Below are 19,816 nucleotides of genomic sequence, written 5' to 3'. Positions count from 1 at the left end.
TTTAGTGCTTAGTGAACACTTGAAGTCTAAACACTTTGCACAAAACCCCACTAGCTCTATTCTTTAGAAGGGTGAGATTTTGGTTTCACAGCTACCGGGGCTTGCTTGAAAAAGAATCCCTAGCACACAGGATAAACAAGACAAAAAGCAAAATGCAAGAGCAATCTGCAAAGTCATCTATCTGTTATGGGGTATATCTATTGCTGCATGCAGAGTACTGAATACACAAGTAGACTCAGTTATGCTACAACATTTTGCAGCTCAGAGCTCACAATACACAGTGAACAAAGCAACAGTGGGAAGAAAAACATCAGAAGAACTTGAAGAAATTAGTACCTCATATCTCAAATTTTCTCCATTTAGCAAATAGCAAGTACCACATTTTGAAAAACTCTTTTTGGCTATTCCCATGCAATACAGCTTAATTTCCGAAGCACAAATCTAAATGTCTTTAATTAGTTGACTCTATGATGCAGTTCCAAGTTGTATGTAATTTCATATTTTACTAAACATACAAATCTTTCTTTGGTTTCAAGACTATACTTTCTATCTAAATTCACTTACAAGAAGGTAATTTTATTGCACATTAATTTATAATGTGTTATGAAATATTTTACATACTCTTTATAATAATATGATTCTTCATAGTAAGTCTTAACTATTTACAAATACAAATTAGAAGCTATTCTTTCAAACTTTGTTTCATATGTTTTAATAAATTTTTTTCCCTTATGAGACTGGCTGTGTTTGAATTGCAGGGCTTTAGGTTAAATGTAGCTGAATTTCAGAATCAGAAACTATTTCCTACAGGTTTTTTCCAGAGCTCTTAAAGAGCAGCTTTTAATTATGACGCATAAGCACAGACATGCATCATTAACTGTATTAGTTTACTGAAGATCTTAGGTTGATTCTGCATAAAAGTAAACTGTTTTGGATTTCATTGTATCACTTGGGGAATCCAAGCAAGTGACTCATCTCAAGCTTTACACAAATATCCTCACCCTACATGGGAAAGGAGTCACTGGTTTAGAGCAGCACTCACAGAATGGCCCATCTCTGGTTTTATTTACCTAGGATGCAGCCATTTTCTCAAGAACACTACAATCAATTTTTTTCTTCCCTCTGAATTACTTCTAAGAGAAAGATAAAGCAAGCCAGAGATGCCATTACACAAGCACACTTAAATCTCTGTGACTATGGAACTTAGTACGTAAAAGGAAAAGTTACAATCTAGATAGTCACCATATCTAGGCCATTCTTACTTGATATTTCTAACAGCAATTATGTCCTGACTAAAGTTGCAACAAAATTGATTTTCCATAGAAGTCCTAGTTTTTAATTTCTTTTTGCTACTAAAAGAAACCAAAACAATTTTTCATTCCAGGACACCAGATCTGTATATAAGCATGGCTCGTATTTTTCTTGATGTTGTTCAGGTATGTGGAATAACTGAAGAAACTCCACTGTTCTTTAAAAAATCCCCAGCCTGATCTGACACGTTAAAAGCACGACAGCAGAGAAAGTTCTGCACATTGTTTCTAAACAGAAATTCCATTTGCACATTTTTAGAATTACAGTAAAAAAGAATCCCCAAATCATGCCAACTTCTGAAAGTAGTTGTAAAAAACAGCTACTACTGTACCGTAGTAGTATTAACATCTACAATTATCTACAAGAAGGGCCTAAAGGAGGATCCAGTCCTGTCAGTCTGACCTCAGTGCTGGGGAAGGTTATGGAGCAGATAATCCTGAGTGCCATCATCTGCACATACAGGACAACCATGTGATCAGGCCCAGTCAGCAGCAGTTTAGGTCCTGCTCGACTAATCTTATCTCCTTCTATGAAAAGGTGACCCACCTAGTGGATAAGGGAAAGGCTGAACATGAGCCAGTTTGTGCCCAGGCAGCCAAGGCGGCCAAGAGCATCCTGGCTTCTATGAGAAATAGTATGGCCAGCAGGGCCAGGGAAGTGATCATTCCCATGACATGGCACTGGTGAGGCTGCACCTGGAATACTGTGTTCAGTTCTGGGCTCCTCATGACAAGAGAGACATTGAGGGGCTGGACCATGTCCAAAGAACATGGTGGGTATTGGTCTCTTTTCCCAAGTAACACATGATGGGACAAGAGGAAACGGCCTCAAGTTGCGCCGGGGAGGTTTAGATTGGATATTATGAAAAATTTCTTCACCGAAAGGGTTATCAAGCATTGGAACAGGTCGAGTCAGCACCCCTGAAAGTATCTAAAAGATGTTTAGATGTGGCACTTAGGAACACGGTTCAGTGGTAGACCTGGTATTGTTAGAGTTTACATTTAGACTCAATGATCTTAGGGGTCTTTCCCAACCTGAACGATTGTGTGATTCTATGATCTAAACTTTCCTTTTCCTCTATCCGCAGGACATCCACAGATAGCACAAATAACACACAGATAACTCAGATAAGTCCTAAGCCAGCAGAGCAGGAATTTTTAGCACTAACAAAGTGCTGCAGGTAGATAGAAGACTACAGGGAGTATGTCAGGACCAGAAACAGTAACAAATATGCATACTTTGCACAAGGCACACTTTCCCGGTGAAGAGGCAGTAACACAGTACAACACAGCCAAGAACTGAAGAAATATTCTCAAAAGTATTAAGGCACTCATTTAACTTTGCAGTAACACCACAACACAAACTTCAGAAAAAAACACCATTCTGATCGCACCATCATCTCTTGCCACATCCTACAGCATTTATACCAGCAATTTTCACAAAATAGAAAGGATTTCAATCTACTTGCACTAAGCATCTCCCCACAAACCAAACACATGCAGCACTGCTGCTGACCAGCCTTTCTCTCAGCAGCAACAAGTGCTGCTTGCCAGAGCACTTGCCATAAACTACAGCTAATATCGTGTCCATTTGAACTTACCAGAACAGAAGAGAGCCTGGACTGTCACATAAAAACATACTGTTCACAAATGCTGCTTCTGAATTTTGAGAGAGTAGAAGACGTGGCTCCCTCTTTTCCAGAATATTCTGCAATTCACAGGTAGCTGAGGCCCAGCTGCAGGTTAATGCCAGGCACCTGTTGATTAAAGAGGTTTCAGGCAATCCATCTGACACAGGTGCTGCACTCAACAGAGTAACAAATACCTCAGCAAATGGAATTTTAACCCTTTTTTGCCACCTCATCACAAACAGCATGATTAGTTCAGCCAAAGCTGAGACTGCAAGTCCAAGCCTTGGCCCCCCAGGGCAGTACCCCAGATATGTCTGTGGAAGGAGAGGTATGTCCTACTCACCAAAGCCACGAGCAAAGCAGTCCAGAGTGAGGGTGTCTACACAGGTTAGCTCATGGAACAGAAAGTGAAGATGTCCTTTTCCACAGAAGGCCTGCAGCACTCATACTGTGCAAAACACCACGCTGCACCACTGCTGCTGCTTCCCCAGGGAGTGCTTGATACCATACCACAGCTGCTCATCGGCATGCACTGGCTGGATGCAACTCAAGATGGCACACAGAGGTACAGTCGTGTTTTCACTTTGGGAAAGCATCTCACAATCAATAGGGCCCTTTCTAAACCAAGCAATCTACCAAATCGACTCCCCACGTCAGCAAGAGATCATAAAGGGAAGACTGTCAGGGCTTCCATTTGGCAAAATACACTTTTGTTTGTTTGGCTTTTTTTCCTTCCACCCAGCCTAAGAAACCCACCCCTGGCTTGAGATAAATGCAAATTGCACTTCAAGAGTATACCAGTTTCACCTCAAAGACATCTGACAAGGCTATGATTGTTGTTGAACTTATGGAAGCTGAAGTACAACTTTTGCATAACAAATGTTACTGCTTAATACACTGGGCATCCACCACAGCCATGACAATTATAGCCTCATGTCGTGGTTTAAGCCCAGCTGATAACTCAGAACCACGCAGACACTCGCTCAGTCCCCCTCTTCTTCCTCCACCCGATTCCGGAGGGATGGGGAGGAGAATCAAAAGAATGTAACTCCCACGGGTTGAGATAAGAACAGTCCAGTAACTGAGGTGTAATACAAAACTGCTACTACCACCACCAATAACAATAATTGATAAGGGAAATAACACGGGGAGAGAATACATTTGCTCACCACCCGCTGACCGATACCCAGCCCGACCTAAGCAGCGATCTCGGCCTTCCGGGTAATTCCCCCCAGTTTATATACTGGGCATGACATGCTGTGGTATGAAATACCCCTTTGGCCAGTTTGGGTCAGGTGTCCTGTCTCTGCTTCCTCCCAGCTTCCCCTCCTCCCTGGCAGAGCATGACACTGAGAAAGTCCTTGGTCGGAGTAAACATTACTTAGCAACAACTAAAAACATCGGTGTTACCAGCATTGTTCCCAGGCTGAAAGTCAAAAACAGCACTGCACCAGCTACTAAGAAGGAGAAAAAATGACTGCTACTGCTGAACCCCAGATACCTCACTTAATCAAATCATACTTCTGCTACATACAACATAAAAAATTAACTCTACAATATCACCATATCCACATCAGTATAAAAACATAGAAAGCACAGAAAACTGAGTCACCATTGCAAAAACATCAAGAGTACTCTGCATGAGCCACAGCACTTATTTCCTCTATTGTGAATATACACTGAATCACAAGAACCCAATACTCCACTGAAGCTCTCAATTACAAATGTAATTTTATTTAATTTCATCACTCAAAATGAATTTTCTCATTCCAAATCTTTACTGAAAGAGATAGTAGTTAAATGCTTAGAAAAAACCAGGAACTGCTCTAGTAGGCAGCTAGATAAATGTATGTATCAATACAGATATGGAATGTAAATTTCAACTCATATAGATCACAACATACTAAGATTTTTATGCAATACAGACTTACAAAACAATAACAGTTCTTTTCACAAATATTTTCACAGAGTTCTGCACAGCAATCTTGTAGAAAAGTAGATTGTGCGACACCAAAATAACTTATTGTTCCTTAATATAAATTATTTTTAATTTCCTAAAAGAAAGAGGTAATTTAATATGATTGGACAGGATCTGACTGGATTTGTTGACAGCAAAATACAAAAGATATTGTTACTATATGAAGAAAAGCAACATGGCATACGCTACAGTATTGCAGGGGCTAGTTCTGGGAAAAAAAATAAAGCCACCTGCAAGTCTAATGCTTCTACTGCTGTACAGAGGCTGTGCACCAGCAAACCCCTGCCTTTTTAGTGCTTTCACAGTTAACAAGCAGAAGTGTGCTTTGGTGCTTGCACCTATTAAGAAATACTTGCCTCTGTGGGTTTCTAATTTGAGTTCAAAGTCTTCAAAATAGCCTTTCTGATTTGGAGGAACAATCCACATTTTGGTGTGCTTTGAAGGAGATACCAGGTAGAAACTAGAAGGATTCGCACTTGATGTAACACAAACTCTGTTCCTGATTTCTCCCTCTTAAACTGCACAAAACATACAACTAACTAAAAAAAGAACTAATTGTCTAGGCCTAGAAACATGCTTGAATAGTAACATTGATGGAAACGATTTGCAAAGTTTAAAGTTACATTAACCATAATTTAAATATTACCACTGATTCCCAGAAACTTCAGTGCTGATGTAATACAATCATTTGGAAAAGTATGAGACAAAGTGTGGTACAGGTAGCACAGTTTAAAATTCCCCAAACATCGTAATTCATTTCCATTATGTTAAAATCATATATTCCTCAAGGTAAAAGATAAAGCTTCAGAAGGAAAATTTCTTCATAATATAGCTAGAATGTGAGTTTTAACCATTTTTAGTTTAGGTTTCTTTTACATACAGGGATCAAAATAGACTTCTTGTTATGACTAAAAATATAGATTTTTAACTACAGAACCCAGCAGCCTTATTTCTGCTTCTTTGCCCTTCCCCAAAAAAAGTCAAGCAAGGTCTACAAAAATAGCAATTAACTTTAAAAAATAGGTTGCTTCTTCCAGCAAATTTAAGTTACATTCAGATGTAAGATAGCTATTTATAGGGAACAATGTTGTGGCAAGACACCAAGGGAGGTGTGATGTGTTCAGTTTCCTTCTGACAACAGCTGCCCAAATCAGTGCTAATCTTGGTCTCTGTGAAGATCAGTATCTGGTTTGATACTCATGGTGCCAACGATTGAAATCATTGTAGAAAACCACTATGCTCCCAGATGCCATGCCAGTCATTATACACCTAAGGAAAGCACAAGATTTGTGAGTGAACTACCCCATGTTCATATATACAAGTCAACACAGTGACGAGTTACATCAATACAGGCACGAGAACACAACTTCCAATGACCAACTTCCACAGAAGACAGCTGGAGCTGGAAGTGCTCCACGTACCAGAAAAATTAGGCTTTAAGGGTTCCCATCTTAGGTTTCCAATGATTCTAGCAAGCTGGATTTGAGTAATACTGCTATTTTGTGCCACCCCTGACAGATTTATGGATCACAAAACATACAAACCACCATACAACAGTTTGTTTGGTTAGCCTGAAGCTACAGTTGAGAATAGCTTCAGGCTAACCATACAGGATTGTTTAGCAGCATCACCATCCTGCACAGCCACTTCAGGGGTTTGATTTCCTGGGATTATTTCTTGGCTTGCTTTGTTGGGTTTGGGGGGGAACCAGAGTGTGATGAAGCCTTGATGAAGCAGCAAAATGAAGGAAGGCTAGGAGAAGTGTTTGAGTTTCACCTCCCCTGTTTAAGCACATGATCTACATGTAAGGAATTGGATGTGGACTGCAGGACTGCAGTTGGAAATGTTAGTGTTTGGGTTTGAAAGCAATCTGAAAGCTTTGATTGTTTTGGAAGTTCCTGAAAGCAGTCACTGTGCTTTCCCACTGAGGCACTCTTTCTTTCTAAATTCCTTACCCTTGGCCTACTAGTAGAGGTCATTTAGATCTGTTTGAAAAGCCACGACTCTGACATAGCACACAATTACAAGAGTTTCTATATTGTCTCTTTCCTGCAGGCTCAAAGTTTTATGAACATCCAAAGTATGAGGACACATGAAACTCTGGCATTTTAAGAAAAAAGCCTCAGAATTTAAAATAAAAATATTCAGAATAAAAAGCTGTAATTTTTCCTTCAAAACGAAGATTAAATATGAGATCAAAACATTGCATTTTGATAGTATCACACTATTTCAAGAGCATCATTTTGATTGTTTTTGTATTAGGTTAAAACATCTTTTTACACACTGTCATTCAAACATATACATTCATACATACCAAATAAATTACTATCAGTAATTGCCTGTAATTACTGAGCAATTACTCAGTAAAATACTCTGAGAAATCTCTTCTGAGTTTCTGTGTCTTTAAACCCAAAGTGAACAGGTTCCTAACTTGAGCACATGGATAGATTTATAGATGTCCATATTAAATTTCAGTTTATTGGCACGCAAAGATTATGTTGACATGCCATTAATTACAGTTTAAAGATTCTCTAAACGAAAAATTTCATACATTTCAGAGGTCTAGAATTCAACAGCTGTAAGTCCAGCTTTTGAAATATTTTTAACAACAGGGGCTTTTTAACTGAAAACTGTTTATTGCAAAATGCCTATAATCTCTAATTATGCTAACAAGAAGTTGAATCTGTGATTGAAGTCCATGGATTTTGCAGGCTTGGATTTTTTTAAGTTCAATTTATGTAAGTTTTAGAAATATAGTCAAGGTAAAAATGTTAAAATATTCAGCATGGACTTCAGGAAGTGGAAGGTTAAGAGTCTCTGCTATATGCATTACTGCACAATGTAGACATTCCTAGGGGATTTAGGAGCCAAATCTATTTGAAAAGTACACAGTATCTCCAAGAAGCAAATACACCACAGCAAACAAAATTCCAGCCAACAAGCTAAAAGTGTACAAATGAAATGGTAAACATCCATCTTATAAACAAACACCATCTTTGTGATAAAAACACAGAAGGACTTTTATGTATAGCTGCACTGGGAAGTCTAACGTAAAAATGCAGTAAAAATATTAACTGATTGCCTTCAGTAGAAGGATTCTTCAAGGATATTGACATGCTTTATGTCAATAAAATAACTTTTTCTAGAAATTAAAATTAATATTTGCTTTAGTAAAATATGGATGTGTGGAGGGAATCTTACTGTGCAACTATTCTAACTGTTCTATTTTTAACATAAAGTTCTGGAATTAGGAATATGATTTGTATCATGACAGAAGAAACATGAAAAGCACATATGCAACCTTATGTGGGTTGCATATGTGCTTTTCCATGAGTCCCACACTGTACAGTGGCACAGACCAATAATTCAACCTATCTTGAAAGTATGCCAAACTAAGATTTCTTGAATCTCTCTTCATTACCCCAACTGCTGAAATCCTGAAAAAGATTATCTGCCCTAAATATGACATGTTATAAAGAAACTTAGGCAAGCACAGAATTCTCAATATAATCACCAGGATCTGTAATCCTTGGAAAACCAAAATCAGAAGAAAAATAAAAATGCAATTTAACTGTAAGTATATATTCTCTGAAATTCTTGTGAAGACCAGACACTGCTCTAACCTTTGGTCATACGACAGGGCCATGGATCGGATTCCAGCATCACACCCTGGGTAAGCAAAAAGCTGTTTGAGGTCCCACATCTGCCATACCATGACAACTCCATTGTCTCCACCTGTAAGCAGATACTGTCCATCTCGACTCAGTTGAATTGCCTAAGGGGAAAGCACATGGATATTTGTCAGATAAATATGTGTTGCCTTACTCCCCCTCTCTTTTACTTTCATAAAAAGTTTCATATTGACAGCTGAATGTCTAGGGAGATTTGATAACAATACAAGCTTTTGGGAAGCAACATTATTGTTATGTTATTCTATTCAGCAATAGAATTAATGTTATTATGCACACATCTCTTTAATACATTAGATGCCACTAGTTAAGTTTTACCTCATCTGAGATATATTCCATATTCCAAAGATCTAATATGAGGTCAGCTAAATAAATTTACTCTTCTGATTAGCTAAATTTACAAGATACTGCAGCACTGGCATTACAATATAGTACCTGACAGTCCTCTAATTGCCTTTAATACTAGCCTAACAGAAGCTGTCCTCCTTTTCTCTCTGACAAAAGGCTGAATGATGGAAGGAACTGAAATGTTACACAAATTACTAGAATTAATTTAGACCAGCATTTTTTGATTCCTGCTCTGGATTAATAAGATAGTGATTCACCCCTCTTAACAGAGGCTGTGTTTCCTTTAGTCATCTATCCTGAAACCACCTGTTACAGATCCAATGGTTTATAACCTACTTTCGCATGCATCATGGGGACCAATGGCCAATCTACGTTTGAAATCTTTATTTGGGACCCAGATCATGGATAAAGATGGCATATCATTGGTTTTCACAGTGAAGACTTCTTCAAACAGAAGTCTTCGATCTATTTTCATATTTCCTGGGTGCTGTTGGAAAAATCATGATACATACAGAGTACCTGGAAGAACAGCAACTTTCCTCTGTTACCAGACAACTATACCTGATGATCCTATCATCTACTAAGATGGAAGCATGAGAAATATTTCTTAAAAAGGGATTTTGCCAGTTTAAATAAGCCAAAATGTGGTTTAAGAGTACTGAACTTGAAATTCTATTAAAATAAGTGATACCTGATACCCTATAGGGTCAGACAGACCATGATCCACCTAGCCCAGTGTTATACCACTAACAGCGGCAGCAGGAGATGCTGCAAGGTTCGTCACACTACAGTCCCTTCCCCTTGTGCTCCTCAGCACCCACAATCACTGGATTAGGAATATCAGAAAGTATATTACTGTCCATTCCTTTAGTATTTTTTTGTGAAGACGCTGCCCAGGAATTTTCTTTATCTGCTTTTGAGCCTGCTGGTGCCCTCGGGGGAGGCGATGAGGGGGCGGAGGAGGAAGAGAAAAGTAAAAGGGAGGAAAAAATGGTGGAAGTTCATTACAGTACAAAATAGTTTTACCTGTTTTGACATGATCCTACTAGTTTCAGTGAGTACCCTATGGGTCTCATATTATGGGGTTTCCTGAATAACAGTTCTGCATTCTTTTCATCCATTGTCTTCATCACTCTGTGGACCTTCAGCATTCCCCAGCTCAGAAAACACAATAAAACTAGTTCCCTATAGCAACCCCTGGAATACTCCATTACTGACTTTTCTCAAAGCAGTACTAAGATCTTGCACATCTTTTCAATATGAGTCTTAGCTATTACCACTATAGTAACCCTGAAGATATCAGGCCCTGATTTTATAGCCTTATCCTCCAACTACCTGGGAAAACTGAACAGTTTGTAGAGTTTAAAAAAAAACAACCCCAAACCCCCCCAAAAAAACAACCAACCCCCCCCCCCCAAACAATAAAAACCAAAAAGTTGAATGAATTTTGTCATATGGAATGACATCAGCACGAGCTACCAGCAAGATCAAGACCCTTAAAACTACCATTTGGGCTACTACTACTAACAATTCCTGTAAGCCCAAACCTTTTCCTATGCTCTCCTTCTGTTTCCAGATACCTCTTCTCAGTTCTCTTTCTGACTTTTGCTGCCCAGCTTGAATTCTGCTTTTTCCCTTCTTTGCTCTCTACTTTTATTTTTGCAAGCACAAGAGCAGCCTATCATCCTCTTCATCTGAGCACACAGAAGGGTGAGAAACAACTTTGCTAGTTGGTTGCTGGATGATTTGCTGTTATCAAAAGGAAAATGAGGAACTCTGCTACTATGAAGCACTATTATCTAGTATTAAACTCCTGATTCTATCTAATCCTTCCCTGCATTGCTCCTACTTCCAATTTCTAGTTTTCCTTCACTTCTTTCTGCTTTTTCTTGCCTTCTCCCAGTCTCTGACAAGTTTCTACATTCCCATCTCTATTGCTCTGTTCCCATTGCTCCTGCAAATATTTCCTTCATTTTGTCATTGGTTCTACCCTTGATTCTGCTCTTCTTTCTCCTCTGCTTCCCCATCAGTCCTTCCCTTTCCTCATCCAGGATCACCTCATCACATTTCTTGCCATGGCATTTTTGTGCACCTGATTTTAGGGGATGACTGGTTGCAGGGCTACAGAATGTAGATGCTAAGCATTATCTATTGAATGCATTTAACCTGAGATTTTTGAACCAGCTAAATTTGGGCAGCTTTCCAACAAAATACACATCCTTCACAGCAGGACTAATTTGTGACAAAATTTCAGCTCCCTGACCCAAGGAAAGGAGCCACAAAACTTTTCAATAGAACAATGTTAGAATGGAGGATATTCAGAGCAATGGCTTTTCTGTTCCAAACACACATGTTCTACAAATAGATTGATCCACTTTAACCAAAACATTGTCACTGGAAGGCAAGGAAATTGCCTCAAGATGATAGCCTACAAGCAAAACTCCAGCTCAAAGATTTAAGTTTAGCAAATGGAAAGAACTGAGGACAGGATCTTGTAAAGATACCTCTCTCTGCTGAAGTCTGTAAGTATTTTGGCCCCTGCAATCTCTGCTTCTACAGTTTTTCAATATGCAAAACTTATAACCTACTGTGATTTTAAATTCCTAAGGAAAAGAAGTTGTTGGTTTTTTTAACATACAGAATTTATAGCGCATGCACCACAAAAATGAGAAAAACTAAAACACAAGAATGTTACGTTCATGCAACACTGAAGTGTTTATACAGACTGCTGACAAGCCGAGAAACCAAAATATACAGTGTATGTAAGATACTGCTTTGTGAGCAGCAATAATTGAAGTCAGACATATTGCCCATCTTTATTTTTTGTATTGCTGTACTCTATTACCATGATACCAAATATATCCTTTAAGAATTATATGATGTGCAACACTTACTTTAAGATAGACTTCCTATATGATAAGTTTTGAATGTTTACTGCAACAATTCCCAAGTAATCAGAATGAATTACACTTCTAAAATTTTATTTCACACAATAACTTTAAAATGAATGCAATGTAAACACATATACTGTAAATGAAATATTATAACTCTGAAAAAAATAGATTATAAACCTATTCCAGCTGTGTTTTGAATTCAGATGACCATACATACATGTAAATTTAGACACAATAAAGCAGAATATGTGGAGCTTTTTCCAACCACATCTAAGTATGGAAAATTGAATACTAACCATGGTTAGAGTATTCTGAGCTGAATCTCCCCCCCCCCCCAAATGTTCCAACCATAACTTGCTTCTGTGATTGTTCCTACCAGCCATAAAAAATATTGGTAAGCACTACCCAAAGCACAGACCCCAGGAACTTGAAAACTCATTTAGAGACCCTCTTAGGAGAGGATAGTAACTCAGCAAGAAAGTGGTAGAAAGCAAACTAGATAAGACTGTGCAAATTACCTGGAACTTGCATGCACCGAGTAGATGATCATGATCTAACATAGCACACACAATTATTAAAAAGATTATTCATTAGAAGCAAAATCAATATGGGGTGGTTTTCTTCTCTATAGCAATGGCAGTCTCCTAAGGGTATTTTCAAATTTCAATGAAGACCATGACAAATAATTATTTGCTACACTTATAAAATTCACCTGATGAAAATCCATTAACCTTATGGTCATGGTTCACTTGAATTTTATACTTGAGGCTTTTACTGAAGAAATGCTATATTAAAAGGCAAATTAAAGCCATTAATCTTTAACTCTTCCACTACCTGCAAAATGCAGGGGGTTTTGTGATCTTTTGATTAAATAAAGTATAGCCTTTGAAGCCTATGCAATTTTGCTAAGTCATTGGCTTGTCATGAGGACAAGATGTTGACTTATTTCTTTTTACTGTTTATTAATAAATTTCTCAGCCACTTGCCTATATATATATGTATATGATTGAAGGAATGAATGGAAGGAAAAGGTCACCCTGTCAACATTTCAGTTTCATGACATGCCCTTCAAGATTTAACAAACGAAAGGATGCTTTTACTCCCAAGTACTCCAACTGGTAGAGAAGACAACATGAATCAATTATACTGTTCTGCTTTTCCCCAGCGTAGTTTATCTACGATTCTGCTAGGTATGGAACTGAAACAACTCTGCAACTAATCTTTCTCACAACATGAACTTCAGACTCTCAAATAATCCCCAAAGCGCACAATTTCAGCAATGTTTTAAAAGCTGCATTTCTGACTTGTATTTCCTTTGAAAGTCTCAAAACTTTGCACAAATCCCTTTTAACATCTCAGATATTTGAAAGGCAGTGCTTTGTAAAAAGGCAGAGCTGACACTGTGACAGCCCTGGCTTACAGCAGCAGGAGTCTTGTGGGCACTTCCACATTTCAAAACAGACTCAGGAAAGGAAAATAAATTGGTTCCTCTGGGTGAAACAGCATATAGTCTTTGTTTAGGGTAAAATAACTTTACTTCTCAGAACAAGCAGACTATTTAGAGTTAAGTTATTCATTAAGATATCTAAACATTACATGGTAGATGTACTGTGATATGCCTAAGCTCCACTGAGCAATACAGTATTTAAAACAAAAACAGGTGGAAGGCATTGATTAGACTCTGAATTTCCCCAGAGCGCCTGAAATTTTTCTAGCAGTTTTCTAGCACAAGAATATGAGAAAGAAAATCAGAATGTTGTTCCAATCATCATTATTGAAAACTGCTGGTTTTGTCAATAACGTTCTGAAATACTGGTCCATTATGACATCAGAAAATAGAAACTAGAATGTTACAGATTCAACACTTAGGACCTTTTTCTTCCCTTTTCTATCCTCATCAAGCAAAAACCAACAAAAAGTGTTTGTCAGCACAGCCCACGGGTAGGTACTATTCATTTTAAATGCCCCTACTTTAATCATGCAGTTGCCACTTGCCTTCTAACATGATATAGTGCAGAAGCACTGGGAAAGACGCTGTAGGTTGTTTAAGCATAAAGGCCAACTGGGACCACTGGGAGAGAAAGAAAACAAAACAAAATAAAATAAAACCCAAACCCCTGTACGTACATAATTCTGGCCCACAGAGAGTGGAACTTCCACTGCCTCTAGCAACATTCCTAAAGCTGTGGGTACTGACTGAAACACTACAGAAATTGTTTTAGCCAGCAAGGGATTTCTAGATATTTTACAGATTTGCTGGCCTAGCTGACAACATAATCACAACTGAAAGTGACAGATTATCAACATCATTAATGTAAAAAGAGAAAATACTGTGATATGTGCTTGCTTTATGGAAAGAACTGGGATGAAGGGTAGGCTGAAAATCTCAAAAGCATTTGTACAAGGAGAGCTGAAAGTGCAATTTCAGAGAATTGAAGAAAGATTAAAAATTGAAGCAAGAATCTACATTAATTTGAAAATGGCCTGAGACAGAAATATACACATTCCTACTTAATTTCCCCTGCCTCAAAGCCACAGTTGTGGCTGCCAGAGCATCCAAAGATCGAATGTCCTCTCACTCATACAGACAGCACTTTCACTATGGAAAGAGATCTACACAGAGAGTTATTTCTGCATATTCCACCACAAACTTATCTGACATTTTGAAAACATAAGGATGCTGGATTAACAGAGTATAGTACACAACAGAGTTTTAGAAGGTTTTAAGAAGAATACACTGAGCTACACTGGACAATTCAGTTGTAATGGAGCATTCGCTGTTCCATGTAAGGTATAAAATGGAAATAAAGAAGATGAAAATTCTTTCAAATTTATTGACACATTCTTCCATCTTAAGAATTAATATGAATAGAGTCAAGAAAAGAACAGGTGCAAATTTAAAAATGCACATCGGAAAGCGTTTCGATAATTCTGTACAGCAAACATAAGAGTGAAGAGGCAGTTTCTTCCTGAAACATCAACCCAAATAAAGGAAAAACTCTCGAGAGTTCTCAACTCAAGAGAACATTGCAGCTGTTTGCTGGGCTCTTTCATCAGATTAGGAAAGTCATCTTGGAAGTGTAGTACTGCTACAAAAGTCTCCTCTTGCTGATGTGAAATAGTTAAACAGTTTTTATATGGGAAACACAATACTGTGAGGATGACCAAGCACTGGCAAAGATTTTCCAGAGGGGCTGTAGAAACTCCATCCTCGGAGACAGGGTCTGGACATGGCCCTAGATCACCCTGCTTGAGCAGGGAGGCAGGACCAGATGATCTTCAGAGGTCCCTTCCAAACTCAACCACTCTGTGATTCTGTCTCTCAGACCATTACTACTGGCATAGAGACCATAACTCCAGATAGTTCAGGTAGCCTGAATGCTGACCCAGCAGTGTGATCTTGCTCCATGTCTCTGCTGCATTCGGTAACTTTCTGGCAGATTTGGTAATGCTTGTTCATTTTTTTCCCTTCCCTTTCTTTCTCATTCAAGGAAAAATTTGGAATATTTTTAATCCAAGGAAAGTCTTCTTTTGACATTTCTGCTTCACTGCAGTATAGCTGCCAGGTTCTGCTCTGCTTCATAGGTATTATTTCATAGGAACTGTCAAAAGACCTGCATTTTGTATTATAAAATAATTTTCATAAAACCACAAGCTTAAAATGCCTCCTGCATAGTTTTGGACTTGTTCCATGACTCTTGCAGCTAAAAATGTAGAACCTTGCTGCCTGCTCAGCAAATGCCAAAGGGCTAAAGAATTGAAATATAGACATCTGACAATAAACTTCCTGAAGTTCAGTACAACACATGCTATCTCAAGCTAAGATGAAGGAATGTAGACAGAGATGCCAAAAACAAGGAAGGCCAACAACCAAAACAGCACGTCCAACAACCTCCTGCCTTCAGACCAAAAAGTAAAGAACTAGCCCAGCTTCTCCTGGTCAACAATTAGTAATAGTTGTATTCTTCAGTTCAAGGAAATGCCTACAGGGTATTCTTTACTATATGAACAGAGTTATTTTAAAATTAAAAACCATACTATTAGGAGGACACAGTCCCCTTAACTACACTTTTTTTCAGAACGCTGTTATTACAGTCTAGTACCATATATTTCTATGGCCTGGCTACAGAAAGAGTCTCCACACAACTCCAACATTGATAACTTTTCCTGATACTGGAACTGACAGTCCTTCGCACACAATTTGAGTACACTCACCCTTATCTTGTCATCTGTTTCCATCGCGGCTTGAAGTCTCCCATTCACACCGAATACACAGAAGAGGCCATTTTCATAATATATGACACAGTGACCTTCTCTTGAAGCTTGAATAAGTTTTGGTTTCAGACAGTTTTCAGGACCTTCTAATGTTCCAGGACCTTCTAATGTCCTCAGAAGATCTCCATTCATAGAATGTATGAGACATGGTCCTTCTAATGAGACGGAATAAAATCTCTAGTTATTGATTTACATGCTCATTTAAAGACATCGTATATCAAATAATAAGTAATGACTTCCACTCAGGTAATCACTGTTATAATACATTATAATGATTTTTACCACGTTTAAGTGCATAGCCTGTGACTTTAAGGGTGCCAGAGAGTAAGATGAACATCTTATCCCATAAAAGCTTTGCATTAAGGTATTTTAGAGCACCTATCAAAACTAGTTAGAGACCTAACAGATTTTATTTTGTGGGTTTTCTTTTAAAGCTGGTAGTTGTTAATTTTAAGAGCACAAAAATAAATGTACCAAATCCTAAAATTAGATACTTAAAATACAAAGACACCCAGAGGTAAGTGCAATGAATTTACATACATAGATACTCTAAAAGCATATCTTCTCATATTAAGATTTCAACCCATACATGATCCACTAAATATTTGCTTTTTAATATATTTGGACAAATATCTGGTTTGCATGTAAGCCACAAGCGTTCACAGGGATAAAACGGAAACACACAGAGGTGCAGATGGTGAGTACACCCAGCTTTGTAAAACTGTCTCAAAGTAGGTACTTTGGAAACACTAAACCAGAAAGATCCTAATGCTAAGAGATTTCCAGTTTAAAAATATATTGGAACATCAAATACAAAAAGTCTAACAATATCTGTGGAATCAATGCCATTCTTTATAATTTACCTGCCAAAAGCAGGTCTTTGAGAACACAGATGGGGCATATTACAGGCTTTGTAGCTAAGCTCAAAAAGCCTGAACAGAAGGACTATAAATTTTAGTTGGTTGTTTATATTTACCCTTCATCAACCAAACAAGACAGCACATTCTCTTTCTCCTGAAACTAATTTTTGTTTCTTTTCTGAGAAGTTATCCATAACAAACACTCTTCACCATCCAGGCAGTCAAGAACTGTATCCAGCTGTATGCTATATGCAATTACACACTGGATAAACAAACAAAAAGAAACAGTAATCAGTAGGCTATAATAGGGAAACTGATGTGGTCACCTCTTCTTGTAAATGTCTGAATAATCCTCAGTTTTAACATGTTTAAAAAGAGGTTTCAAATTGCACAGCAACCAAAAAAAGGTTAGAAATAAAACCACCATAAAGTTAATAAATTCTGCCTCCTGAGAATATATTCCTTTTTGTGTTAGGATTATAGCTTCATGAACAGAAGGAAATGACAACAGCTACCTTACCTTTTGAACCACTTATTACCAGGCCAAGTTCAGCACAAATGGTAGCACAGGTGATCTCATAGTCATGTCCTGTCAAAATGGCTCGAGGAGTTGCAAAATCACCTTCAATGAAAAAACAATAAAAGCAATCCTTGGTTACAGTCTATTTCTAAAATCACTGCTTTCAATCACTGAAGTGTCTTCAGCAGTCTTGCTCTGTGAGTTCATGTTCCTTACAAATCACTTCTATGCTACTGTTTGCATATGGCGGTTCTGTATTCATATCTGTTTAGTACAGCAGCAGTATACTATAGGAATTCAGCTTGCACATTTACTAACACACATTAGTATCAGAGTCAGGTGTGTAGTAAAACTAAACCAAAGTTACCATGTAGTTTCAGAAAGGATTAGATGAGTGTTTAAGCAGCAGGGAATAATTTCACTTCACAATAAACGATGATATGTGAGACACCACCAAGGCAGTAAAGCAGTCGTAAAATCAAACTTTTTTTCTTCAGAATGGAAGGTGGTTTTGCAAAGAGGGAGAGTAATCACAGGGCCAACTGACTCCATTGATACTAAGGTAGCATCATTCAAATTACATTTGGGGTAGTAACTTTTCAAAAGATAAAGACAGCATAAAGTCATTAGTTTGTCCTTGTAGACCCTTAACAGTACGAGCACTACTGGTACTGGGTCTTATTAGAAATTATGAAAATATATAAAACCAGGTAGCTCCCCAGACCCTGCATGTGTACAGTGAGACACTTGTGTGGAAAAGAAATGTAGAGCTGGACTAGCATAAATAAAAGCTTAGCTTAGCCTCCATATTTTACATTTTTACTCAGACCATTTGCAACACATCCCTGAGTGTCCATGTGGCTGCCACATTCAAATGGCTTTTTAGAAAAGATCATAATATATGACAAAGTATCAAATCAAATATTTTGACCTTTCAAAATTTGATTTATTCTGCAGTTACTGTTATAATTTATAATTTATATCCACAATACAAAATCTTGAAAAGTAAATAAATCTGTTTCTTCTTAGATACATACATATACACTAAATATGTATGTGTGCATATATATACACAGACACATATATGCATCTACGAGATCAACATTTTAAATCTGAAAATGCTTTGGAACAACTTGCTGAATTGTCCCTCATTTCTTAATAAATAATCATTAAAAGCTATTACTTTTGTTTCCTATAATGTTTGGCAAAACACACTCAAACCCAGGAAGTATGGCAGACAGGTCAGAAGCAAAGGAAAAACTCCCAACAAATTAGAAGCATAAGGGTAGACTTAATGACCTCTAGGTACTTCTCAGGTGGCTGATCCTATGAACGTTCACAAACCGTTTAGAGAAAGTTTGCTCTATTGAGCTTTTCTAGCCTAAACATGGGTCAGGCACATTAGAAGATTCATAAATGAACAGTGTGTAGATGAGCCACAGATTTGTAGTTTTAGGGGAAACAGCAACCATTAGTCTTATTATCCAGTAACAATTTAATTTTGTTCACCCAATTCTTTCTTCCTGCTTTCCTGAAGCCATAAAAGAGGAGGCAGCTTTGTGCATTTAAAGTTCCGGTTTGGTTTGGTTTTTTTTTAATCTTTCTTTTAAATGAGCTGCTTATGTTAGCAAAATTCTAGAATTCTTGGTTTATTGCTTTATTTTGCTTTATTTTGCTTTCAGAAATTGCATTTAACACAGACTTGCATAGATCAGCAAGGAATTAATCTAATTATATACTACACATGCTAAAGAAATATTTGAAATCAGAGAAGTTTTGAATGTACAATGTTGTAGTGGAGGTAATGAATATAAGATGTTGGAGTTAGGAGGACATATAAGAAGCAATGTCTGAATGAACATTAGGACGTGCAGAAAAACAAAATCCCTATGGTAAACTTACTGCTTACAGCAACTACATTACTGTAGGCTTTACCTACATCAGGCTGTCAGTAACTATATACATAAAATGTAAAGGATAAGACTCTTAAAACAGAAGTATAAACTGAGCATAATATACTTATCACAGTCCACAGTAAAGTAAAATTACATAAGTAATGCTCGCAATCTTTTTAGAATTTGGACCTGACCAAACATAATAAGAGTATGAAATCTACTGGTGTCAGGATCAGTGTTTCATAAATTATATTAACTGTTCACTAAATTACATTTCTTCTAAAGAAACACTCTGATGCAAAAAAGAAATTGAAAAAATCTGAATAGTATCTTTAAAGAAATTAGGACTTGAATAAATACTGTAATAGAAGAGTCCTGTGAAAAAGTCAGGCTGACTCCTTTGATAAGAATGTCAA

At 37.6% G+C, this 19,816-nt stretch overlaps 1 protein-coding gene across 4 annotated transcripts in view; it reads right to left on the bottom strand.

Annotated features, from left to right (window-relative positions):
* Positions 1–4,696: 4,696 nt before the first annotated feature.
* The window catches only part of LRBA (LPS responsive beige-like anchor protein), a 395,208-nt gene continuing 380,088 nt past the window's right edge, over positions 4,697–19,816 (bottom strand). For all 4 annotated transcript variants that reach the window (XM_030491547.1, XM_030491551.1, XM_030491549.1 and 1 more), the window contains 4 exons: positions 17,506–17,607; positions 16,066–16,280; positions 8,543–8,694; positions 4,697–6,188 (listed from right to left, as the gene is read on the bottom strand). In XM_030491547.1, coding sequence (XP_030347407.1) covers positions 6,098–6,188; positions 8,543–8,694; positions 16,066–16,280; positions 17,506–17,607 — 560 coding nt within the window. In that variant the 3' untranslated portion in view covers positions 4,697–6,097. The remainder of the gene's footprint in view (positions 6,189–8,542; positions 8,695–16,065; positions 16,281–17,505; positions 17,608–19,816) is intronic.

The sequence above is a fragment of the Strigops habroptila genome, chromosome 7 (genome assembly GCF_004027225.2).
Source record: "Strigops habroptila isolate Jane chromosome 7, bStrHab1.2.pri, whole genome shotgun sequence".
Taxonomy (NCBI): Eukaryota; Metazoa; Chordata; class Aves; order Psittaciformes; family Psittacidae; genus Strigops; species Strigops habroptila.
The sequence above is the reverse complement of the archived record's forward strand: the minus strand, read 5'-3'. Positions and strand labels throughout refer to the sequence as shown.